This window comes from Xiphophorus couchianus, chromosome 20 (assembly GCF_001444195.1).
Source record: "Xiphophorus couchianus chromosome 20, X_couchianus-1.0, whole genome shotgun sequence".
Lineage (NCBI taxonomy): Eukaryota > Metazoa > Chordata > Actinopteri > Cyprinodontiformes > Poeciliidae > Xiphophorus > Xiphophorus couchianus.
The window spans coordinates 5,043,400-5,071,398 of record NC_040247.1 but is presented as its reverse complement, the minus strand read 5'-3'; the positions used below and the strand labels follow the sequence as shown (position 1 = coordinate 5,071,398).

Genomic DNA, 27,999 nt, shown 5'->3' with positions numbered 1-27,999 from the left:
TAACTGCAGCCTGATTTTAATATTTTTTATTACATTTATTCAAAGTCACAGCTGAATTATTGGGTTTTGGCATTTTAAAAGCTTAGCATATTTGATTTATATTTGGTAATTTGTCAACTCTGAGGTTATATGTGTTTTTTCAAAATAAAAAAAGCTTGGACAACTCTCTTTAAATATTCACTGACACATTTACAGTGAATTACAGTGAAATGACCAAAATGAGCATTTGCATATGTGCAAGTTTTGAAATGTGAGTTAAGATCCTTAAAAGTTGTTTATTAAGCAGAGCATTAAGCCACCTCCTCCTGCTATATCATCATTTTGCTATACATTACTATAACATGTTTGTGAAGGATAAGGACAGTAAATCAGATGATAAAATTTATTTTTTTAATGTTTGGTATTTTGAAAGATACATCCTAAATCTTATGCCAGAAACAGATTTCAAACAGTGTGTGGATTGCAGCAAGTTCTGTCATTATTTTCACATGTAAGAAAGTATATATGAGTGATTGATTCTGTTATTTTTTACATTTTTTATAACAGGTGCTGGTTTACCAGATACTATCCCATGCGCTCTGAGCCCATCCGAGCACAGTACGGGGATAGTACAAAACTTTATCCGTAACACATGTGAAGATCCCTGAGAACATGTTTTTGATTCTTTCTGGAAATTCTCGCTCGAATTGTGAAGAATCCATTGTAGTGTTACTGGAACTGCAGTCTGTACAAAAAGCAAAATGAAGGAATGAAAGATTAAAAGTCATTACACATGATCCAGAGACTGTTGTATGTTATACAGATGCAAATTCACCATTTATATGGTATAAATCCATATCATTTATATATCATTCTTACAATGAGTAATGTGAGCAATAGAAAGGATGAAACCTCACCATGATCAGTGTTTAGGACTTGTGGCTTGTAGAGCTGAAGACAGTCTGCCTGTGCCTCAAACTCTTTCAGTTCTGCAGCTGTGACAGTTGGTTTCCTGCCTATTGAAGATGAAATCTGTGTTTAGATATGCTGAGTGTAAAATGAACACAATGTAAATACAGGACATGTAATGACATTTGCTAGATGTTGGATTTGAGCCGCACCACTGGACCGACTGGGAAAATTGGTTTCCTTGAATTTTGTTCACTTGATTTAATTAAAAAGCATATCTCAGTAGCTAGTAAAAGGAAGCAGGCACGGACTGCTGGATACAGTCAAATTTAGTTGGCATTTGCTTAGTTATGTTAACCTGTTTAAAAATCAATATGATACTTACTTAACATAAGCAGGAGATTGGCAGGAGAGTCGTCATCTTTCAGAATGAGGCAGTCAGCACAGCTAGTGCGAAGAAACAAACCTTTCTCATTGGTTTTGGCATCTGTTAAACACAGAATATGGTCATGTGAAATCCCTTTGGCTAATCCAGGTCAAATTATTGAAAAGTCAAGAAAAAAACATTTTCTCTGTCTTATGCAACATTTACACATACATATACAGTACATACATATAATAGAATACTTCAGCTCATCACACCTACCATTACCATCGGCTAAAGATATCCCATCCATCTCCAAGAAACTCTTTGCCGTGTTATTTGCACATTCCTCACCACTGCAAAACATTTATAAAAAAAAAATCATAAGAAACTCCTGGCCAGATGAAAACATCTAGAAAACGAATCTAATTGTCTAAGATTAGATGGAGCAGTCTAATTCCATGTGCTTAATGTCTGCAAAAAATGCTTTGTAAACATCTTGAAACAAGACACAAAAATTGATCTTTTCACCAAACAAACATAGTCACTCTGACCTGACACAGTTTGCTGACATTTAAGTGGGGTCACAACATTTTTTTTGCATTAAATTTTATTATTGTGAATTTATATATCTAATAAACTGAACAAATAAATCCTCAGACTCAAACCAAAACTGTTTGCGTTATTCATATTACATCAAGAAATGGTAAATAAGGATGGCAAAAGGCTAGTACTAATGAAATCCAGCAAAAAAAAAAAAGATAATAGCAACATGAATTTTAGAAAGGTCTCCCTGTTATTTTTGCAAACAGGTTTCTGTTCAAATAAATTGTCTAATTTGTGACTTTAAACATGTTGTTTGTTCCCTTTTTAAAATTCAGAACACACGTTTTCATCAAATGCCTGTACGGTACAACTAAAGTGGGAAGTAAGGGTCAGACTGAATAAATTACCTATAAGACATAAGCCAGCTGGAAAATGCTGTTTTTTTTAACTAGTGGAACATATTTTTATGGGATTGAAACAACATGGAATAAAAAAAAAAGCCTGTGGAATGGGAGTCTCAAATCCTCACTGGGTCATGGAAGATGGCCTCTTGTATGGAGCCAGGTTCTGTTGGAGGTTTCTGTCTGTTAAAGGGGAGTTTTATTCTCTCTGCTGTCGCTACATGCATGATCGGTTTCAGTGGTTGCTGTGAAGTCAACAACACAAGTGATTCTCTGCTGTTGCTGGATGCTGGTCCAGGAGAAGTCAATGCTGAAAGTCAGTGACTCGATGCAATTTGCTGGATTTCCATAGATAGAAACGTTTTACACTACTTTGAACAGTTAATTGACCTTATTGTACTGTTTGATAAGTAGGATAATTTAGAATATAAGTATGATTTAATAGCTTTTTGGGGTTTTTTCTTGAAAGCGCCTCGACACATTTGTTGTGAATTGGTGTTAAAATAAATAAAACTGGGGATTGTGTCTCCTGGACCTGGGAACAGATTGTTCTGTTTAGTTTAAGAAGCTGTTTGATGTACAGCACTTTGTATCAGCTGTGGTTGTTTTAAAGTGCTTTATAAATAAAGTTGGTATGGTATGGTATGAATTATTTAAAAAAATCATTGGCTAATCAGGTCAAATAGAAATACAAAGACAAATACTCTGACTGTAGGTTAATTTCATGACTGTTGAAAGTAAATAAGAATATTTACATCTTGACTGTTAAGTTCATGTCGTAGATGTGTGATTTGTTCGTTGAGGTAATATCAAGTTGAAAACTTGGAGACCCTAAGGTATTCAGCACTGTTACTGCCCAACAGTAAGATGAAGCCACAGCTACAAAGTACCATGTCCCTTGAACCTGAAGAAACAAAGAGAGGTCATTTTGTGTGTTTACAGTTTGTCATAAATACACAAATACAGTATTTAAAAGATTTCAGGAAATTTAAATAGCTGCATAAACTGTAAAAAGGTGAAAGACACTTGCATCCTGAAGTTGGTCTACCGGCCGCACCAACACCTCACAGGCCAGCGACGCCGGCTGGGAAACTGAGAAGAGACTCAGCAGAACGACAGCAGCACATGCAGTCTTCATGGTTTTCCTGCTGATTGCTTTCTTGATCCTTCTTATGTTGATTCTGCGGACCAATAGTTTTTCTGTTAGATCTCTCTACCCCTTTCCAGTAACAAACACAGTCAATGTTTACTCAACAAACAACACAGCAGGTAAACACTACTCTGCACACAGTGTATTGCCAATTTATATGGCAATAGAAAACAGATATTAGATTTTTTTTGGTTTTCTTACAGCATCAAAAACAAAATAAAATCAAACTATAATTATTTTTACATATTATACTAAGAACAATCAATCAGGTCAATGTTGGAACTTTGTGCTAAAAGTTTATTTTCTTTTTTCATTTATTCAGCTGAAGATTTGCTGATTTGGTATCACTTCAACTGTTTTATAAATCAGTTAAAGTGGCTTTTGACTTTTAAATGCCATCTAAAGAGGTTTTAGTCTCTCTTTTATTCTGTAATATTCAACAATATTAATATTTTAAACTGTTGTTTGAAAGAATGTAGATATATGAACAAACCTTTGTATTGTAAAAACCCAGTGACCCAAAGGCTGAGAAAAAAAATGAATAGGTCTAAACTTTGTAGCACTTGAGTTGAAAAACCTCTACATGTTTGTGATTAAATAGTGCTTTTATTCAGTGATAATTTAAAACAAAATCTGATTTGCATGAATTACGTAAAACAAAATTACAGTGATTAGGAAAGAGGTGGGTCTGTGGTCTTTGGACCCCCTTACATAGAGACAAAATGTCTATTTGCCTAATTTTAACCTTGATTTCTGCTGCTGCTCAGACTGTGTTATCTGACATATTGTTGATGTTTCTCCACATAAAGCCTGAAGCTGTTTCTAAGTGTTGTCTTGCATAATTTAGCTGAATGATGTTTTGGTCTCCCAAAAATTATTTGCACCCTCCCGAATTAAAAAGCAACATTTTTCAACATAACAAGATGAGAAACCAGTTACAGCAAATGTTAGTAAATGAGCCACAACAAAAGGACCAGCTTTGACAAGAAAATTGCTAAAACTAAGAGAACAGCAACAACGATTCATTGTAAAGAAAAACCAGCGAAACACTTTTATTGTTAAAACATCATTACTGACTTGGAAAAATAGATTTTCCAGACAAAATGAAGTGGCCAAATTACTCTCTGGCTAAAGCATTCTAACATGAATGTTCTCATAAATAACAAAAAAAAGTTTGTTACTTCAGAGTTGCTCTGACTGTCTTGTGTTTTGTTGTGTAGTGATATTTTCCAACAGGGGTCGAAGAAATAAACATGTAGGTTATCTTTTTTTTTCTTTTACTTTTCAAAGATTTTGACTAAAATAACTTCGAACATTTAATCAAATAATATGCAAGCTGTTTCAGTATTTCCAAAATGTGAAAATAGATTTCTGTTGGAAAAGCAGTATGTCTTTGCAGAACATTTTCCACACCAAATCAAATCCAGGTAATATTGACAAAACAGAGTTGCCAGTAATCCTGTGTTTACTTATTTGTTAAACTGGGTCACTGATGCACTGGCACAGTTTCAAAGTTAGGAAAAGAGTCACTCAGAGCTCAGAGTGCAGTAGAGTAAAGTTTTAGTAAACAAAAACTGAACAAAATGTGAAAAGGAGCAGCTTGGTTGAGAATGTGTCCATGATGAATGGATGAAGAGAGCTAACAGAAATCTGAACTCAAATGCTACGTGAGAATTTTAGAATACTTCAACTCACAACAAACCTAAAATTAACAGAAACATATTTTTGTTGTGAATTCAGTTAATTACTGTGAAATCCATCAATCCATTCAGCCATTTTCTTCCGCTGTATCCGGGGTCGGGTCGTTGGGGTAGCAGCTTCAGAAGGGAGGCCCAGACTTCCCAGCCACTTTGAAATCATTTTGTTATAATATACGTAAGCTAAATTTTTAACTGTTACTAGTTCTTTTGATGGATTTACATGCACAACATAAATCAGTTAAGTTTTCAACAATTATTCCATCCTGTGATTCAGGAACAATACTGTTTCAATAACCATCATATTCTAATGATTACGGGGTTTGTTGTATTGTTTTTGGTTTATTGCTTCTGCTCCACCATGGAGACTGAGGCCCCGCCTTTGGCTGTCATCTCACCTGTGCATCATTGCATTATCAGCCAGACTGGATTGTGAGACCACTTCAAAGTCTAACTGTCCCTCAAATGTGGCATTACCAAACAACCATTTGTTCCTTTCTAGCCTTCAGATGTAGAATAGATTAAAAATTACAAGTATTTGCAACAAATCATCTTCAACTAACACTAGCTGTGCATGTTAGTCCCTTTTAACAAGCTACAAGCAGTAGCTGAATTTACATTGACCATAAATTGCAAAATTTGATGTTTCAAAAATAAATTTTCTTAATGGAAACACGGCAAATTCTCATTTTTCAAAGAAAAGCTTTAGCGTTAGGATGAGATGTTTTGATATTGTTAACCAATATCAAAATTAGTTTATTTTGCTAAATTTCAATGGGTGTATTTTTTCCTTATCACAGAAGTCACTTGATTAACAACTGAATGTTGCCACACAATAAGTATTTTTTAATGATTTATTGTTTGAACAAACTTATTCATGTGTGCTTTTAATAGCACTTCTAATAGAAACACACATTGCAAAATTGTGTTTTTGTTTTTTTTCCTACATTAGGGGACTATTGATGAAGTTTTGCACACATTTAAAATGGAAACACAGCTAGTGTGTTACTGGGTAGACTAGACACTTTATTTTAAGCAATTGCACATTGTTGATAAGATTACTGAACCATTTCGATTTCTTGTTGTGGCGTATTTCCACAAACACCCTTAAGTGTAGTGGAGGTTGATAACATTTCAATGTACATAAGTCAGAGGAAAAGAGGAAGTCTGAATAGCAGCAAATGCATTTCACAACTTGTTTCTATTTGGAGTTCGCAGCTTGTGGTTTTACCCTTACCAGCACAAGCATTTTAGCAGTCAATTGACAGTTCATCCTTAACAAGAAATTGTTCTCAAACAAGATTGATTGGGTTAAGATGAATTGATTTGTGTTCACAGTTCCATTCATCCATTTGTTTATATTGCCTATATCCAGTTGTTATTGAGCAAGAACATTTAACAGGTTGCCAGTCTGTTACAGAGCAGCACAGAGACACACAAAACAAACAACCATGCATACACTCACACTTGCAGGCAGGTAATCTGGTGTCTAAATTACTAACTTTATTAGATTACCTCATGTCTTGAACTAACACTAACTATTCATGTTAGTGTATAACATGCATAGTATACACTAACATGCATAGTTACAGTATACACATGCATAACGGTGTGTGCATGTGTATGCACAGTTATGCATGTGAGCATAACTATGTGTGCATAACAATGCGTGCATTCTAAGATGCATATTCTAACATGTTAGTTTATGCACTAACATGTTATCCACCAACATGTTAGATCCACCAACAAGAAAACCCAGAAATAATCCCTGCATGTAAGAAAACATGCCACACTTGTTCACCTAAATTATATTTAACTATAGCTGAATTTATTATATTCATTGTTCATTGCTTGGCAAAAAAGAATTCTCCTTCTCAGGGTTTTGGTTACAATTGGGGAATTTAAAAGTTTGATAAAGGGATTTGAAACTATGTGTATATTTATCAGTGGAAGCCCTTCTTTCATGCATATGGTGTTGATTTTCGTTTTAGTGAATTGTACTGTTATTGTTTTCATGTTATTGTTGTTGATGTGTTTAACAGGTGTCTTCCTAATGAGACCATGAGTCTCAAGAGATTTTCCTGTATAAATAAATTATGAATAATAGAAAATATTATAATTTAATTATAATATAATTATTACTTATAATTACATATATTATATAGAATAGAGTCATGTTGACCTTTATCAAGGATGTGGTAAAAGTGCCTCTTTCCTCTAATCTCTTTCAGTTTCTGTGAAGCAGGGCAATAACCAATGCTATTTCTGAATGGTCTAAATATACCACTGCAGTTTTGAATCATGGACCTCAAAGCTTTAAAAAGGCCTGAACAACATCATGAATTCACTCATTTTTACCCTGAGAGTTATTGCTGACAGTCAGCACCATGAACACTGGAGAAGTCATTTATACCGTGTTGGAAGTCCTCATCGCCGTCTGCTGCTGTCTGGGAAACATGTTGGTTGTTTTTGCTTTGTGGAAAACTAAAGGCATCCAACAACCCACCTTCTGCCTTATTGTATCTCTGGCTGTGGCTGACTTTCTGGTGGGATTTGTTGCCATACCAATGGCTGTGCTGGTGGATGGAGTTCTGGAGATTTCTTTCCACACATGCCTCTTCATCAGCTGTGTACTCATCCTCCTGACATTAGTTTCAATCCTGTGTCTGATGGCTATTGCTATTGATCGTTTCCTGCGGGTTTATATCCCTCTGAGGTAAAGATTATCTTACTTTTAATTGTGCAGATTTAGACTTATTGGAGTTCTTTTATTTTATAAACTACTTACAACATGTTTTTGAAATTTCAAGCAAAAATTTGCAGAAAATGAGAAATGGTCAAAATAACAAAAAAGATGTAGTGCTTTCAGACCTCAAATAAGGCAAAGAAAACAAATTCATATTCATTTAGAAACAACAATACTGATGTTTTTAACTCAGAAAGAGCTCAGAAATCAACATTTGGTTGAAAAACCATGAGGTTTTCATTGGGGTTCAGTGCAGCAGTCTCTTAACATTTTCCAGAGCTTTGTAAATATAAAAACCAGGATTATGTTAAGCATTTGTATATAATTTTAACCATAGTCATTTAAGAGACATCAGAAGAAAGAAAGTTAAATGGATTAAAGTCTTAATGTTGTTTCACCAGTTCACTAAAGAAAAAAAACTTTGGATAAGTCATATATCAGTATAAGTTTAATCTCCTTGACTTTGCGTAAAATTCTGACTGGCACTTTATATCTTTTTTTACAGATACAAACGGACTGTAACCTGGAAACATTCCTATTCTGTGGCAGCTGTATGCTGGCTTGTTGCAATACCACTGAGTTTTACTCCAATGTTTGGATGGCATAAAGACCCTCCTGACTCTGTTAATTCTACAGTTGTTTGCCGGTTCATAGGAGTGATTCCCATGTCCTACTTGGTTTACTTTACTTTTTTTCTCTGCAACCTGACGCCTCTGTTAGTGATGATTGTTTTGTACAGCTATATATTCTGTTTCATTCATGGAAGACTGAAAGAAAAACCAGGTAACGGTGCTCAAAATCAGTCACACACATATCTGCGGAAAGAAAAACAGCTTGCATCGTCTCTGTCTCTGGTCTTGACTCTTTTTGTAGTCTGCTGGCTCCCTATTCACATTATGAACATCGTCGTTTACTTTCATGGACCAGATACTGTACCATACATAGCTTTCTATGTTGGCATTCTGCTTTCACATGCTAATTCAGCTGTCAACCCTGTAGTGTATGCATTTAAAATAAAAAAGATCAAGACAGCTTATGTGAAGATTTGGAGACAGTTTGTTCTGCGTTCAGCAGAAAATCAAGGCCCTCCGTCGAGCCAGACAACAGAAAACGCCAGCAGTAACATGAGAAGTGGTGAAAACGACACAACGCTGTTCTAACTTTTTCAGTCTTTCTTTGTGATGCATGTCACTGAAATATGGATTTTATGTCAAGACTTGAAAGAGCTGTATATGTTGCATAGAATCGTTGTTTAATAATGAACTGCAGCTTTTGTTGTTGCTTTATGTTTTCATTTTCTTCATTTTGTGCATTGTGCATCTTTGCTAAGTTGTGTAAATAGCTTGGTGGTTTTTCTCGTAGTTCTGACTATTTCCAATTTATTTGAAACAGGACAAGGAAACAATGTCAGATTTCAATAGTCATTGCTATTTTTTACAGCAAGGCTGATAAATCAACCTATGATGGTATTAATTTCTTCCTAATTGTCATGTTTTCTTAAAATGTTTGTTTTTCAAAAGGAACTACTGTTTGTTTGTCTTTCTTTCTGACAGTGTATTTGCATCAACAGTATGGAAATTATGTTGGGATTTGTTTTTTGTAGAAAGGGGTGAACGACTTTCAGTGATACTTTCACTGATTCATTTATACAGTGAGTGGAGAGACAGCAGGATTTGTAACACATGCTGGACTTTTCTGAAAAGCAATATAAAATTTATAATCTTCAGAAGATAGAAGGATCTAACGAGACTCTGAGGTGTGTGTTATAATACATGCAGGAATTTGCATAATTATACACTTGTTAATTTAGCTACAGATATGACGCTTAGCCTTTTTGGACGAAGTGAGAATATATTTGCAAATCACAACACAACTACCGATGGAAATAATTGGCAAGATTGATTCCAGATAGCACTACAGATACAGACTAAAGGTGTAAGAGGAACAGTCAAAGTTAACCACTTGTTTTGCATTCTGTAGTTATCATTTATCAAGCGAACACACAATTAATAGTACCTGTACAAAATACTGGAACTATTGACTGTTCCAGAATATTGAATGTTCATTGATTTTAAACATTCAATGTTCAAAATCAATGCAACAAGTGTGTATGGAAGTCTAAACCTCAGGTTCTGACACAAGCAGGGGTCCAGATCATAGCATCATGTTACATGAGCTGTAATTTTGATCTTGTCTATGGAAGTTTTAAAACTTCCTCTCAGCTTCCCTGTCGATACTCAACTCAAATGAACTCAATTCAACAATACTTTATTAAGCCCAAAATTAAATATTGTTTTAACCCATAGCGTAGTCTTTTTTGTTTTGTTTTTTTCAGACTTGTCATTGATGCTAATGGTTTTGGGCAGGAAAATATCCTGTAGCAGTCAGTTTCACAGCAGATCTGTAAAAATCTCCACATTTCAGTTTTGTGTTGTTCTGGACTTGTTTGTGCCTTATGGCCCCTTATTCCCTGACATTGAACAAAACAAAATTGTTAAGTGGATTGTATCATTATTGTTATCATGTTATTGTTGTTAATCTATACAAGTCTCTTCCAAATGAGATAACGAGTCACAAGATGTTCCTGTAAAAATAAATGATAATAGAAATATCTAATAATTTAGATTTTTAATTGCAGTTTTTTTTTACAGTTTAAGAAATAGCATTAGCAAAAGCCAATGGTATTTCGGAATATGGTAACAATCCAAATATACTGCTTTAGTTTTAAATTATAGATCTGAAACTAAAGGGCTGAGAGCTTCCTCAAAGCTTAAAAAAGGCCTGAAAACCATCATGGCTGTTGCTGTTGCTCGTTTAAAACAGCTACCAAGCTTTTCCACTGCAATGTAATGTTTTTGCTTGTTTTTATTTCATGCTCCTTTTATTCATATAAAGCATTTTGAATTACCCTGTTGCAGGAAATGTGCCATACTAATAAATGAGCCTGCCTTACCTAGACTCCACAGTAATGTAGTGAGATTATCAGGATTTTGCTGAAAGCAGAACAAGTCAAGCATCATAGAAGAACTAGAGAAAGAGCAGAGTTGTTAATAATTTACAACTGCATTTCTAAAGCAAGATGTTGCCATTTTCTTTTATTTGCATTCAAACTGGAAACATTTAAATAAAAGTTGTAGTTGAAGTCATCGTCTGCAGCCACTTAATGTGCATAGAAATGCTTTTCTCTAAGTAATTGTAACAGGAATCTAAGAAAGTAACATATCAACCAAACACTTGAGTATGCTTTGGTGAGTACTTCTCACTCGTTCAAACACTCGAAGCAAGAAGGTGCCAGACTGATCTTCAGTGATATCGCCAATAACTTGGCAGTTCTCATAGTCTGAATTGGGAAAGAAAAGGAGTATTAATGATCAGAAATAAACACATTGCTATAATGCATACAGTTTTTCCTGGTGTAGGAATCTCACCTTGGTCTGCATTTAAGACCTGTGGTTTGGAAAAGTCAAGACACTGGACCTGCATCTCAAATTCCTTCAGTTCCTCTTCAGTGACGTTTGTTCTTCTACCTGGTGAAAATGTGGCATAAAAGAAAAAAGGTACAATCTGTTTAACCAGTATCCTGTTTTGAAAAAGTTGTCACTCAAAAAAAATTGCAATTTTACACAATATTGTAGCAAAACTTGTACAAAGTGGTGACACATTAGAAAACAAACTGACAAAAACTGATTCATGCTCATCAAGGTTGCTAGAATACTTTTGTGATTTGAGCAAAAACAAAAATAGGACGAATGAAAAAGAATTGTCTTGAAGAAAGGGTATTATATATTTTCCAGGCACATTGTGCCATTTTATACCACATCCAAGTTTCTATGTTGCTCTATGTCTGTTCTAATTTGACTTCACATCTTAGCAGTATTTGACACCTTGAAATTGGCCTCTGCAGAGGCCAAACCAATTTCAGTTGTATGTCATTTTGACTGACAGCGTCAAAAATATGCCATCAGTCAACAATCTAAAATTTTATCTGTCCATTTTTAAGTGTTATTAACATAGGCTATTATGATGCCTTTAATTTCTATATTTATTTAACTAATATTACTTTAATACTCTATGCTTGGAGTTGAAAGTCTGCACCTAATATAGCGAGGAGAGTGAATTATAATTTTTCAAAGTGATGGACAAGTTTCAGATTTTTCTGTCAATTTAAACAAATACCAGTCAAATACGGAAAATATTCAGTTAAGGTGACCGCTGGGTCTCTGTCTCTTTAAGAACCTCATCACAACTATTTTTCTCCTGAGGCATCTTGGTTTCTCCATACAGCTGCCATAGCAGACTCAAGCATACAGAAATGAGTGAAAGCAACTCTCTGGGAATGTGTTTGATGAGGAGTTTACATTATAACATTATATAAACCTAAAAAAAATTAGATTTTGCATAACGTTCCATCTTTAAGTTACAATTTTAGAGTGAATAACCCTAAAATTCCTATAATTAGGCATATCTGTGAATTTGAAGCTTAGAATTTATTGTCTAAATATTCTTCAGACTGGAGCCCTATTTATTTAGGATTAGGGGACACATTTTACTACTGAACCATCTACTGTTGAATTTCAGAGATCTTGTCCTGCACAAGAAACCAAGTTATACCAGCAAACCATCATGTGTCACCAGATTTCTCCCATAACATGGGCAAGAGGTTCACCTAAGTTCTCACCAATTTGTGAAGTTATTTAGTGCAACAGAATTTACATGTAAAGTTCTAACATTTTAGGTGAAATAAGTTTGTTATTCTTACTGAGTAATGAAACAGTGCTCAAAGTATCGTTGGACTTTAAGACGATGCAGTCAGAGCAGCTGGTTTGCAGCAGGACATCTGGCTCACCAACTGGAGAATCTGTTGAAAACAGTGTGAGGGATTGTAATGGATTTTAAATTAAACTTCATCATTTTAAATCTAAAGTTGCATAAAAGTAAACAAAACATACGGAATCACCATACACAATTTAAATAATAGTAGAGTATCGGGTGATTGGAAACTTTATGTTTAATGTGAAAATACAACCATTTCTGATATGTATTAATGTTTGCTTGTCTTTTTTTCTATTCTATGTTATTTGAAATATCACAATAGGAAATGTGACAGAGTTTGGAAACTGATACAGCAGCTTCTTACTTTCACTGTTGACTTCAAAGAGTTTGTTGTTGTTTTGAAAAAAATCTTCTGTTTCATTCATGCAGAAGCCATGCCTGGAGATGATTTATTTTAACATTTAACATAAAATGCATAAATTAAGCATTTTACTTAAAAATGCAAGACAAAATAATGATTACTCACATTTTAGCCTTAACCGTAGCAGCATAGTGGTGTGGCGTGCCCTTATAAGTAACGTCTACAGCAAGACTTGGCCAAAACATGTTGTTAATTAGCAATGCTGGCAAGCAGACCTCTGTTGATACAGCTATGTAGTGCCACCTCCCAGGCAACTTAAACAGAAGAACATGGACGTTTGTGAAAAACATTCTAAATTCGTAAGAAAAATGTGTTACTCTGTATTTTTTTTTTATTTATCAGAAAAAATAAATCATTTGAAAAAAGGAATTTCACTTACATCTGGACGTTTCTCGACTGGCTTTGCCAGTTTATCACAGGTCAGAGGTGCAGGCTGACCCACTGAGACAAAACTCAGCACAACAGCAACCCAAAGAGTCTTCATTATGGATCTTCAACAAGCTCTTCCCACACTCCACTCAGGTCTGCTTTTTAAAGTTGCTACTGACCAATTATTGTTCTGGTACCTCCAACCACCCCTCTGTCAGTGACAAAGGCCCGATTTTACCCTTCCCGGTCTTCGTGTTTGCTGATCAAATACTCATTTGGTCTGTTTGTAAAGTCAATGACACTGCTACCAGAAACACTTCTCTAATGTTTCTTTAAGGTTTTCACAATTCTTCAATATATAAATCTTTCGGACACATCGCTTCAACCTGGTCTCAATTGAACTAAACTTTATGTTTGCCACAGGATTTGCAACTGGGGTTAGAGAAATCCAGATGTTGTGGAGGGCTTTGCTGCCTTGAATAGCTTCAGTAGAAATCTTTCTGTTTATCTACCATTTTTGAAAACATTTTTCTAATGTCATTTATATTCTTACAGGTTGAATAACTGCTAAACACTGTAACTATTTGCACTGTTAAATAAAAGCTTAATAAAATCATGTTATTTTTTGTCACATAAAAATATACTCTGAAAATGTACACATACATATATTCTACCACCAACATGAGCCAAAAACATGCCACCACTATGGCTCTAGCTGGGAGCAGTGAACTCTAGATTGACTCTGTTCACCAGTGGTTCAGGGTTATTGATCTATGTGGCCATGTGCTCTAAAAATACAAGGGTAAATTAAGAAAAAAATAAATAAATATTTTCTCATGACATCCAAATTCTCTATATTGATGTTTTCCAACCCTAGTCCTTGAGGCATAGTGGCCTGCAAGTGTTTGTTGTTTCCCTTCCTCAAGCACACATGATCTCAGTTGATCACTGAATAACAGGCTTCTGCTGAACTGCAGTCATCTGAATCAGGCGTCTTAAATTAGGAAAACTTCTCAAACATGCAAGGCAGTGTGCCTTGACGACGACAGTCTGGAAACGCTGCTCTATACGAACGGAAGTAAATTTGATATCTTTTAACTTTCCAGACAAACTGGAATTTATTGCACTATGTTGCTCAAAAATTTATTTTTATCAGAAAATCATTTCACTCAGAAATTTATTTCTGAGTGAAATTTATTTCCACTCTTAGTGAAAACAATGTGCTTCATTCTGCTTTCTACAGAATGGAAAAATATTTAAAATCATTAACTCTATTGGTCCTAAATTCAGTGTGAATTTGAATGGTGTGTTTTTTGCATACTGAAATTTTGAATAAATAATACTTATTTCTGTAAGTGCTTGGTAGATATGTGGAGCTTCTGCCCCGCGGCCACGTTGGTCGTTTATCCACCTGTGGTAGCAGTGCCAGTGCCTTCTTCAAGCTGCACTCACAGATACACATTTAACATAAATATATTTAACCCTAACTTTTAAGATTCATGTAATTTTATTACATGACAAACTTCCATTTACTTTTATAGATAATTTTAATGCGAACCTATCAAATAAACTTTACATGATTCATGTTCATCAGTGTAATTATCCTGTGTTTTAATTGCATAATCCTTAGGTTTATGTATTTTGTATTATTAAAGTATAGTTATATTAAATTAATAATAACGAGTGTATTTATTTCAAATACATAAAGTGTATTGTTTGAATTGCATAATAATCAAGTTACCTATGCAACTTAAAAAGCATATGTTTCTATGATTTACGTGTCATTTATGCGATAAAACAAGTTAATCACATTAATGCAACGTCTTTCCTTTCAGTCAGTTGTTATGGTAAATGGACTGAACTTAAATAATGCTTTACCACTAGAATCACATTCACCCATTTGCACACACATTTATACACTGATACGTAGATCAGTAGGGAATTTGGGGATATGTGCCTTGCCCAGAGGCACATCTACATGTGGCAGAAGGAAACTGGAATCGAACCTTCTGATCACAAGTCGACTACTCTAGCCACAGGGCCACAGCCGCATATCCATCACATGGACCTGAGTGCTGGGGAAAATGCATCCTCTTCTTCTTTTACCGTCATAAGACAGGTGGCAGCCAACTTAAAGAGACTTTACTGCCTGCCACCTCCTGGTGCAGGACATTGTGTCTGATTCCTTTTTTCACTACTCATAACAAAAACCAAACACATAAAATTTCAATACCAGAATCTTGTTTGTTTAACAACTTTAATTATCTAAACTTTGTAAGTATATATTAACTAATTACATTCAATGCATTAATTTAAAGGCAAATACGTATGTATACAATATGAGTTTTTAAATAAAATCAAACAGATGTAAATGCATAAAACTTAACTCTGCCATGAATCATTTCTGTGAGTCTCCAGCAGTCTGTGATTTATTCATTGACCTCCTCCTTTACCAAGATATTTTAACATTTTAGATCTTTAAATCTCAGTTTACTACCGATATTACAGAGTTACACTCCTGATATTCAAGCTATAATTTCAGGTGAGTAGAGGTGGATTTAAAAGGAAAAACAATTTCCCTTCTCGTTTCTGCTGCTTAGTCAAATACCAAAGTCAAATACAGACTTTGGTCAGAGTACAAAAGCGGCAGTATGTGTCCTGTTCATTTAGATAAATGTTTAAAGTTTAACTATGAACCCTGAAGGTTTGTCGGTCTGATTACAGAGTTGTTATTTGATAAACTGAAAAAACCGAGGAAGTTTGCGTAGAGTACAGTAAGGGTCCGAGAAGTATTTTTGTGGTGAGTTTAACAAACCAAACAATGTGTAAATTCCAAACAGGCGTATAACTTAGGTTTGCTCGTACTTGCATTATGGTGAAGGGGAAAAAACTGTTCTTCATGCTGTTTGTGATTTTTATGCAGCCTGGCTCCATAGATTTTGGGCTTCCTTCATAATGGAGTGCTTAGATTTATCATAGGTAGCAAACACTTCAGTTACCATTGCACCTAAAATTTTTTAGTTAAATGGTTTTCTCTGCACACTCTTAGACTTTTACATTGGTACACCATCACTTATAAATCCATCCTCTATCTGGTTCTTTCATACTTGTCATGTTACATTATACGCATAAAACAAACATGAGCCTTCTCTCTCAGGAATTTATCACGTTCATTGTTCTATCGGTGCATAATAAGCTTGGCAAAAAAATCATTCTCCTTTTCAGGTTTTGCTTCAGCAGAGCCAGAAGCTCTCCAATCTGGTCTCCAAACACTTGGGGAGATCAAAAGTTTCATAAAGGGATTTAAAAATGTGTCCAAATTTGTTATCAGTGGGAATCTTTCCTTTGGTGGTGCATATGATATAGATTTTCAGAATTGTTTAGTGGATTTATTATTACTGTTTTCATGGTATTGTTGTATGATGTATAGAGGTATCTTCTAAATGAGATTGTGAGTCTCAAGATGTTCCTGTGTAGATAAATGATTAATAATTTAAAAAAATATCTAATAATTTCCATTTTTATTTGTGCCCATGAGCCACTTTGGAGGCAAAAATCAAGTTGTTCTTTATCAGGGATATGGTAAAGTACCTCCTCATCTGTTTCACAATATGGTAATAATCCAAATATATCGCTGTAGTTTCAAATTATATATCTAAAACTAAAGGCTGAGAGCTTCCTCAAAGCTTTAAAAAGGCCTGAACAACATCATGAATTCACTCATTTTTACCCTGAGAGTTATTGCTGACAGTCAGCACCATGAACACTGGAGAAGTCATTTATACCGTGTTGGAAGTCCTCATCGCCGTCTGCTGCTGTCTGGGAAACATGTTGGTTGTTTTTGCTTTGTGAAAAACTAAAGGCATCCAAACACCCACCTTCTGCCTTATTGTGTCTCTGGCTGTCGCTGACTTTTAAAACAAATTTGCATAAAAATTTGGATATTAAACACATTTTCTTTTACCTTCAAGCAAAATAATTTGTTTTAGGTGAATAAAAAGAAAGACGGCAATAATGTATGTCACTTCAGAAAGTCAAATGCATCAGAAAATATATATATATATATATATATATATATATATATATATATATATATATATATATATATATATAATTTTATAAATCTAATCCACCCAAAAATCCCTCATTTCTACTGGAGCAAGTTGCCTCAACAAGCAAGAAATGTCAGATAGGTACAGTCAATAAAACATTTATTAAAATTTATTTTATCATTGCAACCCATATAATACTTAGTTTTTAACCCTCCTGTTATGTTTTGGGTCAAATTGACCCGTTATAAAGTTTAATTATTATTTTTTTAATAGTGGAAGTATTTTTTTTGCATGAAACTTTTTCTATTTGTCTTAATAGATGCACTCGACATATAAATTGAAAATTGATTCATTTTACACATTTGCACCACCCCCTGGGTCTACTTTTTACATGGATACTGTTCAGGTCAATTTGACCCGGCAGTCAAGTTAAAGTGCAAAATAAGATTAAAAAATGTCCAATTCTATATGTTTCCTTGCAGCTATGAACCATATTTCACCACACATACAAACACAACACACCACACACATACATGCACACACACCCCCACGCACGCCAACACACTTCCTCACTATTCTCTTTACTTCACTAGGAAACTGCGAGAAAGCAGGTGTTCATAGACTTTTTGACGGGAATCCTTTCTGTTCCCGTGGACAAACTCCACCCACACTGAGTGACACTCAGCAGAAGTGGAGGAAAACATTAATACTCTCTGCATGACTCATTTATCTTGATTTTAATCAGTGGGTCAATTTGACCCTGAACAGTATGTGTGTCTCAAGTTCAATTATAAAGATCACCCATTGAAAAAAAAAAAAAAAAAGTGTAATATAAAATTTTTTACCAAAGATCAGTTTTAAGGAAATTATTGTTTTTTTGTGTCTAGGTTTTTTTCAGTGGACATAAAAAAATGTAAATTCCATTTTTTATGTTCAAATGAGTAAATGAGTAGATTGTCGTCATTGATCCTTAATTTCTGAGCAATAAAAAAACATCATTGTACAAATATTGATGGATATGGTTAGCATTGGAGTTAATAATCAGATACAAAAATGTTTTGGAGGATTTTTTTGGTTTCTGACACTATTGCATGACTTAACACTCCTCGGGTCAAATTGACCCACGAACATTATTACTGTGCCTGAAAAAAGAAACTTAACAGGATGGTTAAATGACTGACAGATAAGTTGAGAAAGCGGTCCAAATGTAAGTTATTACCCCGGGCCGCTTTGATCGCTTATCTGCAACAGTTTGTGATTTATTCATTGACCTCCTCCTTTACCGACATATCTTAACATTTTACGGCTTTAAAACTCAGTTTAATACCGATATCACAGAGTTGCGCTCCTGATAGACAAGCTATAACTTCAGGTGAGTAGAGTTGGATTTAAAAGGAAAAACAAACAGTGTTCTCGTTTCTGCCGCTTGTGTACTCTGACCAAAGTCAAATACAGGATAGCAGTGTGCGTCCTGTTCATTAAACTGCAAAAGTTTAAAGTTTAACTTAACCTAAATATAAGTTCAAACGGTGTTTGCCAGGGTTGTTGTCTTAAGGGTTCGTCGGTCGGATTACAGAGTTGTTATTCGATAAACTGAACAAACCGAGGAAGTTTGCGTAGAGTACAGTAAGGGTCCGAGAAGTATTTTTGTGGTGAGTTTAACATAACCGAACAATTGTGTAAATCCCAGTCAGGAGTTTAAGTTAGGTTAGCATTCAGATTTAAGAAATTATGGTGACGGGGGGGAAAAGCTGTTTGTGATTCATGCTGTTTGTGATTTTTTTACGCTTCGTAAACTTTGTGCTGACCCGAGTTTACTGCGTATTTGACTATAAAAACATGATTAATGATGATTAATCATAAAAACATGATTAATCTTTTTGTTTCCTTTGTGGCCGCTAGCTCACGAGCTACTACATAGCCCAGGCTAGCTTGTGCAGTTTGGCATTGACAGAGAAAGACAGAGGAATTTAATACAGCATCACTTAAATATTTCTACCAGCTACACTAGTTATCTTTTCTGAAATAGGTAGTACCCCCGTGCTTTCATTATTTTTACGTGCAGTTCTACCATTTTGCACTTGATTATATACTTGGTTTAAAAAGAAATCTTCAACTTCTTATTCTTAAATCCACAAATCCTACAAACAACATATTAGGGAAGTGAAATATTGCATTTCGAAATCATTTAGCATAAGGAAACTGTATTTGAAACGTTCACATCTTTATTGCATTGAAATGTTTTTGTTAACTGAAATAAAAATAAAAATGAGAGTTTGTAAAAAAAAAAAAAGAACAACTAACAAGTGTTCATAAAATTAACTGAATTTATAGCTTAGTTTATGGTTGTGTCTGGCATTATATAAAGTTTAGTTTCTTTCCTCGCTCTGCCGCATTATGTCGGCAGACAGCAGGTACCTCAGTCAGGTGTTGCTGCAGTCAGTCCACACCTAACATGCCAGCTACAGTTGGGAGAAAGTGCCAAAGTTCAATTTGAGATAACTTTGAATATGACTGCAATTTAGATAAAAAGAAATGTCTTGTAGTGAAAGGAAATAAGTGACATTATTAAAGGGTAACAAACCCACAAATAGGCGATCACTTCTGTTCGCCCATTCACATTCAGTCTAGTTCAGTCAGTGTCTTAAGTGATAGCTAAACACTTAAAACATTGTACATTGCAGCAGCTTCCAGCAGCAGGGATTTATAGCTGTTCTGTTTTAAATGAATACATAAAAAAAAAAAACTATTGTCAATTTCTGGGATTTATTTTTTTTTACTTTTCTACTATTTCAGTCTTGCCCCATATTATGTAACTCATCTTACAAAACAGACTTAAACTAGAACTGAAACCAGCATTTAAAATAATAATAATAATTTATCAAACAAATGGTAAAAAGTACCTAAAGCTAAAATAGAATTGAAAATCTAAAGTCAAAACTAAATATTAAGACTAATAAAAACTGCAGACCTATTAAAACATTGGATTGGAGAATAATGCACAACCATAGTAGCCTGGCAGCTTCGCTTCATGCTGCTGACTAAAATAACACTAATGAAATATATAATAGTTCTTACTGCAGAAGTTGAAATAATTTGATTTCCAGCTCTATTTCTGTCCATATCTTACTCTGTAAAGGTGACAAAGTATTTTAGTACACTCCATTTGAATATGGTGCATTAATTTAGATCTGTTATTACATAAGAATCATATTTTTATGCGAATTGACAAAGTTAAGTTAAGCATGACTTGACTTTGAACAAGGCAGTTCGAAGTGCTTTACTCCACTAAACATTATACAGTAATCAACAAGCTATAAACTTTAAGTGTTACATTAGCAATAAGTATCAAATATATCGATCAATGAGCCAATTACTAGGAATCAAAGGCAACTCTAAACAGGTGGAGTTTTAGCCTTGATTTAAAGGACCTCAGTATTTCAGCATCTTTGTAGTTTTCTGGATGTTTGTTCTACATTTGAGGAGAATAGAGACTCTATGCCGCTTCTCCATAATTTGGTTCTGGAAAAGATACCAAATAGGTAATAAAAAACTGGCAATTGATGCTTCTTTTTTTTTGCTTTTTCCTGTAGTCATGGAGCTGGTGATCCGCCGCTACCGTCCCTCAGACAAGGACACGGTGCGGCGCCTGTTCAGTAGCGGCATCAGGGAGCACATCGGCCCATGTTTTCAGAATGCCATGTCTAGCCCTCTACACCTCACTATTACTCTGTCTCTGGGCTTGGTTGGCTACCTCCTGGGCTCTTTGTATACAGCTCTGTTGCTGCCAACAGCCTGGGTGGGACTCATCTACTGCTGCTCCTACGACCTATTCGCCAGGTATGTCGCAATGAAACTTAAGACAGACATGCAGGACATCGACGGGACGTACCTGAGCAGACCGGATGATTGCTTTTGGGTGGCAGAGGCTGAGGTCGACGGGGCAACGCAGGTCATCGGGATGGTGGCTGTGTTGTGTATAGGAAGTGGGAATGAGAAGCACGGGGAAATGTTCCGAATGAGCATCTCGCCAAAGTCCAGGCGGATGGGACTGGGCCGCATGTTGACTCAGACTGTGATTGATTTCTGTAAGGAGCGAGGCTTCTCTAAGTTGGTGCTAGGGACCACCTCCACCCAGATGGCTGCTGTGGATCTGTACAAAAAACTGGGGTTCAAACTTGTTCTCACACACAAAGACGTATACGCTCCCCCCTGGATGCTTGCGTTGGCCCAAGTCAACGTTTTAAAAATGGAAAAACATTTATGAAGCTAAAACTGTAGGGTTTGCTTATGTGTCTTATTTTATATGTCTTAAAGAAAAGCATGTCTTATAGATGGTAGTTTTTCCATTCACGTCGGGACCAAATGCAGTGTGAATAATGTGTGACATCAGAGAAAAAGTAATGAAAGGATTTAATATGTGAAGGTGTGAGGATATAAAATGACAATATTTATGTTATATCAGTCAATCATTTTTGTTTAAAGGTGGGGATAATTTTTTTTAAAATTATGCTTTTTCAGTCTGATTACGATGCATTCACCATCATTATGTTTGGTTGTCTCTAAATTAGAACTATTGAAAGTAGTTCTAATTTCTTGTTTACACTTGTTAAATGTTTAATGCATGAAAAATTATCAGTTTACTCCACTCCACCTATTGAATATTATTGAGTGTGTTATTGATTTGACCTATTTCCACTAATTGTTTTTATAACAATCAGTTTTGTTCTCCTGAAAAAAAGTCTTCACTAAATCTAAACTAAAGATTATTCTTTCTAATATGTTGTTTTATTTGTATTTTTTGTTTAATTTAGTAATAGGATGAGTCAAAAACATTTCAGTAAATGAACCCTGACCCTTCTACCGTTTGTCCTTTCTTTCATTCCTTACCTCTTTTCCGTTAGACCTCACCACTCACCTTCAACCGCTCTGTCTCTTTAGATTAATCAGCCTGACCTAAAACTACATTTCATAATGTTGACCCGTTGAGATTTTAGTTGAACTACCACAATTAAATCAAAACATTGGCACTGATGTGTGCATTTTTGGTTTCAATGAGATCTTACAGTTATACAATAGGCATAATGCCACAGTTTTTAACTGTTTTATTGATGCATCAAAAGCGTTTGATCATGTAAATTATGAAAATGTGTTTAATAAATTGCTTGTAGAGAAAATCTTAAATATTTTTTAAGAATCTTAGTGTATTGATATGCTCACCAGTTTTTTGGGGAAAATTCTGTATCATCTTTTTATGTGGGTAAAGTGTGCAACAAGGCAGCATCTTGTCTTCTTCGCTTTTTAACGTGTATATGGATGATTTATCTAAGCTGCTGAATCAATGTGAGACTGACTAAGTAACCACTAATTTGTTACTTTGGACCAACCAATGTTAAAATTTAACGATATATTTTAAACAAATCTATTTGTAAGCACTTTTGGTTTGTCGGTATCAGAATAATTTTCAGTCCAACACAGTAGAGGGCGCTGTTTACCTAGGAAATGCAGCAGCTCCAGGTCCAGAGCCTTTGCAAAACTATTCATACTGCAACATTTTCTGCGTGTTGTCATATTAGAACCATAAATTTCAGGGCATTTTATCTGATCACAATTTAAGATTTCTGTTTGCAAAAAGAATTTTAAACACATATATCTGCTTTATGTAAATAGAATTATTATTACTACTATTATTGTAATTATTTGTAACTTTTTGTTATTTTTATTTAATTCATTTATTTTTTTAAGATACTAGTTATCCAGATTCATTTAAATTGTCCCGATTGTGAAAAAGATGAAACATGTTCACGTAAATTACATGTGTATTTTCATTCTGTCGGTAGGTGGAGCCAAATGTTCAAAATCATTTCAAGAACAGACATAAAGAAGAAGTTCTAGGGACTCTTCAAAACTAACACCAAACAGAAAATACAATAATAAATGTACAAAAAAAAAAAAAAAAAACTTTTAACACTGGGGTGGAATTTATTCTGATAATAAAAGCTAGAGCTGAATTAGACCCAGAGGAAATATATTGATGTAATAACTAACGTAACACATTATTGTTTTATTATTAACCCATATTACTATAAGCAGATGGCCCTCTTTATTGTGTTTAAGATGTGTCCAGACAAAGAACCGTCTGGCTTTAATTTATTTTCCAGATTATTTGCCAAACTAATTTTCTTTTATAGTATTTACCAGAAAGATTGAGTGCACAAATGGAACAGGATTCTAAAAACAGAGACTTTTACTGCAAACTGAGAGAAAGGATGACAAAAACTGTTACCAGAACGATAGGCTTTGCTAGCCAGTACAGGACTGATCCAGAAGGATAAAAAAAGAATATAGGTTGTAAAAGCTGGGGAATACAGGACAAAATACATTTAATAACAACACAAACGGAAAAAAAATCATAAGATAAAAAACAGCTGCTTGTGTTGTCATATTATATACATAGGTGGGATTATTTTGACATCTAAATCACTTCAAAATCCACCTAAAGGATCTTATTTAGATACCTCAGGTCTAAATAAGACCTAAAGAATCTTATTTATGATTTGTAATCAGAAACGGCAAATTTTTTATGTGTACTTAGGAATTTTTTTTTTTATTCATAGTTTTTATTTATTTTCAGATCAAAATGCTTTAAGTCAATGTTTAGTCTGATTATTTCACACTTAAATCATTTGGGACAAATATTTTCATACTCGAGGGAATATTCATATATTAGACGTGACGTTTCACTGGTAAAAAGAAAAAAAACCTTTTCTATTCTAAAGTAGCATCATACCTCAAGTCCACTTTTTATGTAGTAATATCACTAATTGGCATGTCATCATATAAATACCAGGTTTTTTTTGTTTTTTTATCAAACTTAAAGTAAAATTTCTTGATAATGACTCCTTTGTGGGTTTTTTACTTGGAAGCTTTTTTTCTTACAACTTTACTTTTTAGTTGTTTGCAAAAAAGAATTTTAAAGTTGTTCAGTCTTTCCAAATCAACAGGCATGAAAAACACGCCTCGTGTTTTGTTGTGCTGATACCTTCAACCTGCAGAATACCAGTCAACAACTCACTCAGCAGGACAGATCTCTGCTGGCGCTTTTGAGCAACATAACTATGCCACATTATATGACCTTATTTACTACTACATGGAGAGGAAAAACGTCTAGTTAAGCTCGTAATTAATGGGTTTTTTTAACATTCACAATGAGGATTTTATGTTGTTGATTTCACTTTATGAGACCTGTAAACGTATTTTTGGACAGTCAGTCAACTATTTCCTGTTTTCTTTCTATTTTTTATTTCCATGTGAAAAAACAATCTTGTCCTTCCTTAAAACTCTGAATTGTTTTCTCCCTCTGGCTTTATTTTAAAAAAACAAAACACACACAACATTTTTGGCTGAATAAAGAAATTGGATTTGGTTGGGGAAATTAGCTTGGTCTCATCACATTAAGCACCTAATAAGAGCAACATAGGTCTCATAAAATGTTCACACAAGACTTAAAACATAGGTCTCATATTTATATTTAAATTATTTAAAACACTGGAACAAAGTGCAGTGCTTTTCACTCAAATACATTTGTAATAGGCAGACAAATTGCTTATATTTTCTTTAGTCAGTCTAGATGTTACCACTGACATAATTACTATTCAACTTTTCTTATTTTAACTCTCCTTAGGAATCTTTAATGGTATCTACATTTAAGACTGTTATATTGTTTTATAAATTATTTTTATCACTCCAGGGATACTTGTGGTGTACCACAGGTTTCAGTAAATTATTTAAAATGAACATGACTGAATTGTTTTAAAACTTGGATCAATTTGGAATGTATGTTTTTGACTTGGAATATGTCTGTGTGGTTGGATTGAGTTGAGTGTTTTGCAAAGTTTCTTGATACAACATGTACTGTGAAGTGACATCATTTAAAATAGAATTGAATTTGATGATAATTAAAAAAATAGAAATTCTGTTTTTGATGCCTAAAGCCATCTTTGTTCTCAGTGAATTTACGGTTGAACTCTTTCGGTCTGTGCAAAGGTCCTTTATCTCATTCCTCTAGCCACAAACCCAACACGACTTGTTTTGAGTTCATCTCTACACATTTCAGGTGAACAACACTTGGTCCTTCTCCAAAGTAAAGAGAATGATTGAGAAACCAAAGGTAAAGTAACTCTAGCCTGTGTTATAACACTTGGCAGTGTTTTTGTGTGCTTTCTTTGCCCATCAAAGACTGAGTTCACCATTTGTAAAACTCCAAACAAGAAGACCATACTGAATCTGTGTCAGCTGTTAAAGAGGCAGGAGTGACAAACTTATCAAGGTCTGTGCATGGTTAAAGGCCATGTATTAAAGTCAACACACAACATGTTCACAGCACGCTATGTTTAAAACATTTTTAATCAGCACAGCTACAAAGGACAAAAAGGGATGTTTTCTTAAACCAAAAAAAATGATTGGGTGAGGTTTGATTTTTACAGTGCTAAAGAAGAGGGACAAATAGGGGGTTAAATTGGGTCGCAGCCCTCTGGGTCATTGCCTCGCCACATTTGCTTTGTCATCATGGGACATTTAACCTTGCGTGTTAGCAACAACACATTGGCCAGACCAAAAAAAGAAAATAAAAAAGGAATTGCAAAAGAGATTTAAATCCTAGCCCAGGGGAGGGGAAGTGGTTTATTTTCACATCTCCTTTTGCAGAATTTCAGGTAAACCTGCTGGTTGCCTTTATGCGCCAGCTCAGATTTGCTTAGCAAAAGTGATATGTTAAGAAGGAATCTGAATTGTACAAGTGATTTTATTAAAGTAAAATAGAATCCAGCAACAAATTGATGTGATAGTAACCAGTGTTAGCATGACCTTCAGCCATTTGGATTAATTTTGTGTAGGTGTGTGTGTCTGTCTGGCCTTGCTGATACACTGTAAGGACCATTTTTATGACAAATACTACACTGTGGGCACCAACTGCTCCTTATGGGACCCACAACTGGGACCCAATTAGTACTTTCCTACCTTAGCTTGTACTTCGGCCAAGACTTGGTTTAAGACCGAGGCATGAATTGAGTTTAGTTCAGTTTAGGTTTAGAGTGAAGGTCATAGTTAGGCTGTAGAAATGAATGAAAAATGAATGGAAGTTAATGCAAAGACCTAATATGAGTAGAAATACAAATTTGCGTGTGTGTGTGTGTGTGTGTCGGCGTGTACTACATATAGAGCACCACAAAGGGAAGTCATTTATGGAAAAATTCAATTGAAATTTCTTTTAAGACAAAGCGAGAACGTTTTTTTTTTTAATGAAATTTGCTCATGTGTTTAGTTAATATGTCATTGCTTAATTAAGTGAATTAAATTTCTTAATTATTTGTTTTGGTGATGTGTTTATGTTTTTGAAACAGGTCTCTCATGTAAATGAGACTAAACTAAAAATGGAATTTCTCATGACTTTCTTCTTGACACATTTCCATAAAGGACAGGTATGATGCATAGTTGCCATGGTGACATACTCTCCCACCTTAGCTGTGGATCTCTGTAGCAGTTTAGGCTAATGCCCATGTCCTGGTATCAATCAATATGTGCTAAATTTATATAATAAGGTTCACAGTTTCTATTGAAATACCAAAATAAATTACCTTTTAAATTATATTCTAATTTGTTGAGATAAACCTGTGTGTAAGAAAAAATAGGGAAATATTTGTTCTTCAGTGCTGGTGTTTGTTTCTTAACAACAGTATCATAAAATTTGTTCAGATCCTTTAATACCACAAACAAAAACAACAATTATCTTATTTACAAACTCTCACATGTGGTGGAATTTCTGATGAAATTGACAAAATCTGAATTTTTTTTCTTTCCCCCAAATGTCTCAGCAAATTTTGTGGAACTAGCAAACCTTGTAAATGTGTCGAGTTCTTTTGTTAGTAACAATATTGACTTTGACCATTCCTGTGACATACCTCTTTCTTCATCTTGGATTTATTCATGAAAGATCATGTAACAATGTAAGTTTTAAAACTTTCATAACCTTTGAAATCTATTAACTTGGTCTTTTTTGTTTGGCTACCACAGAGGCCTTTGAATGTGTACACAAGCACTCTTTGTCCATCTTATATAAGAAAAGAGGCTAAACCTTGACTTAGAAACTTGCCTTGGTTTATGATTATAATAAAAAGTGGGGAATGTTGTTGAGCAGCAACCAACCCTTCTGAAAGCTTGACAAGCAATAAAAACAGAAAATATTACATAAGAAGAAATCGGAGTCATACGTGTGGAAGGAGTCATGTCTAAACTTTAACCATTAAATTGGTAAATGGTGTGCCAGTGAAAACAAACTGGCAGGAAGTTGAGATGGAAACAGATAAAAGGATGTTGGTTAGGAAAACACACTACTGATAAACACTCCCAGCAAGCAATCAAATCAGTCTACACATTACAGCGCTTTTCAAATGTATTCATACCACACAAACTTTTCTTGTATTTTATCATGTAGGAACTAGAAGCTTCCATGTATATTAATGGGAATTTATTCTATAGAATAACATAATGTAGTGTATAACTTTAAAGTAGAAGTAGAAATAGAAGTCCAAAAA

The 27,999-nt window shown here is 34.5% G+C and overlaps 4 protein-coding genes across 7 annotated transcripts; 2 read left to right on the top strand and 2 right to left on the bottom strand.

The window, feature by feature from the left end:
• Positions 1 to 11: 11 nt before the first annotated feature.
• On the bottom strand, positions 12 to 3,371 carry LOC114134962 (uncharacterized). Its single transcript, XM_028001864.1, has 6 exons — positions 3,230 to 3,371; positions 2,955 to 3,103; positions 1,535 to 1,608; positions 1,274 to 1,375; positions 897 to 995; positions 12 to 724 (listed from the first exon to the last, which is right to left on the bottom strand). The coding sequence occupies exons 1-6, from the start codon at positions 3,335 to 3,337 to the stop codon at positions 555 to 557; spliced, it is 702 nt and encodes a 233-aa protein (XP_027857665.1). The 5' UTR covers positions 3,338 to 3,371; the 3' UTR covers positions 12 to 554.
• A 3,786-nt stretch (positions 3,372 to 7,157) lies between these two features.
• LOC114134903 (adenosine receptor A1-like) lies at positions 7,158 to 10,158 on the top strand. Its single transcript, XM_028001766.1, has 2 exons — positions 7,158 to 7,762; positions 8,298 to 10,158. The coding sequence occupies exons 1-2, from the start codon at positions 7,434 to 7,436 to the stop codon at positions 8,950 to 8,952; spliced, it is 984 nt and encodes a 327-aa protein (XP_027857567.1). The 5' UTR covers positions 7,158 to 7,433; the 3' UTR covers positions 8,953 to 10,158.
• A 700-nt stretch (positions 10,159 to 10,858) lies between these two features.
• LOC114134904 (uncharacterized) lies at positions 10,859 to 13,593 on the bottom strand. The gene is made up of 6 exons (XM_028001767.1): positions 13,366 to 13,593; positions 13,092 to 13,240; positions 12,930 to 13,003; positions 12,552 to 12,650; positions 11,221 to 11,319; positions 10,859 to 11,132 (listed from the first exon to the last, which is right to left on the bottom strand). The coding sequence occupies exons 1-6, from the start codon at positions 13,468 to 13,470 to the stop codon at positions 10,999 to 11,001; spliced, it is 660 nt and encodes a 219-aa protein (XP_027857568.1). The 5' UTR covers positions 13,471 to 13,593; the 3' UTR covers positions 10,859 to 10,998.
• A 2,280-nt stretch (positions 13,594 to 15,873) lies between these two features.
• nat8l2 (N-acetyltransferase 8-like 2) lies at positions 15,874 to 22,267 on the top strand. Of its 4 annotated transcripts, none has more exons than XM_028001861.1 (2): positions 15,874 to 15,897; positions 21,001 to 22,267. In XM_028001861.1, exon 2 carries the CDS (start codon positions 21,003 to 21,005, stop codon positions 21,672 to 21,674), a length of 672 nt encoding a protein of 223 aa, XP_027857662.1. In that variant the 5' UTR covers positions 15,874 to 15,897; positions 21,001 to 21,002; the 3' UTR covers positions 21,675 to 22,267. The 4 variants fall into 4 exon arrangements, with proteins under 4 accessions (XP_027857662.1, XP_027857661.1, XP_027857659.1 ...); XM_028001860.1 differs by lacking the exon at positions 15,874 to 15,897 and adding an exon at positions 16,127 to 16,155; XM_028001858.1 differs by lacking the exon at positions 15,874 to 15,897 and adding an exon at positions 18,625 to 18,779.
• Positions 22,268 to 27,999: the final 5,732 nt, after the last annotated feature.

Excerpts from the sequence above, each read along its gene's own strand:
- LOC114134962 (XM_028001864.1), bottom strand. The coding sequence starts at position 3,337 with ATGAAGACTGCATGTGCTGCTGTCGTTCTGCTGAGTCTCTTCTCAGTT. Across the intron at positions 1,609-2,954 it reads ATGAACTTAACAGTCAAGAT|TGGTGAGGAATGTGCAAATA; the intron begins GTAAATATTCTT and ends AATGTTTTGCAG. Across the intron at positions 1,376-1,534 it reads ATCTTTAGCCGATGGTAATG|ATGCCAAAACCAATGAGAAA; the intron begins GTAGGTGTGATG and ends TGTGTTTAACAG.
- LOC114134903 (XM_028001766.1), top strand. The coding sequence starts at position 7,434 with ATGAACACTGGAGAAGTCATTTATACCGTGTTGGAAGTCCTCATCGCC. Across the intron at positions 7,763-8,297 it reads CGGGTTTATATCCCTCTGAG|ATACAAACGGACTGTAACCT; the intron begins GTAAAGATTATC and ends CTTTTTTTACAG.
- LOC114134904 (XM_028001767.1), bottom strand. The coding sequence starts at position 13,470 with ATGAAGACTCTTTGGGTTGCTGTTGTGCTGAGTTTTGTCTCAGTGGGT. Across the intron at positions 12,651-12,929 it reads CTTTGAAGTCAACAGTGAAA|ATTCTCCAGTTGGTGAGCCA; the intron begins GTAAGAAGCTGC and ends TGTTTTCAACAG. Across the intron at positions 11,133-11,220 it reads GGTCTTAAATGCAGACCAAG|ACTATGAGAACTGCCAAGTT; the intron begins GTGAGATTCCTA and ends TTCCCAATTCAG.
- nat8l2 (XM_028001861.1), top strand. The coding sequence starts at position 21,003 with ATGGAGCTGGTGATCCGCCGCTACCGTCCCTCAGACAAGGACACGGTG.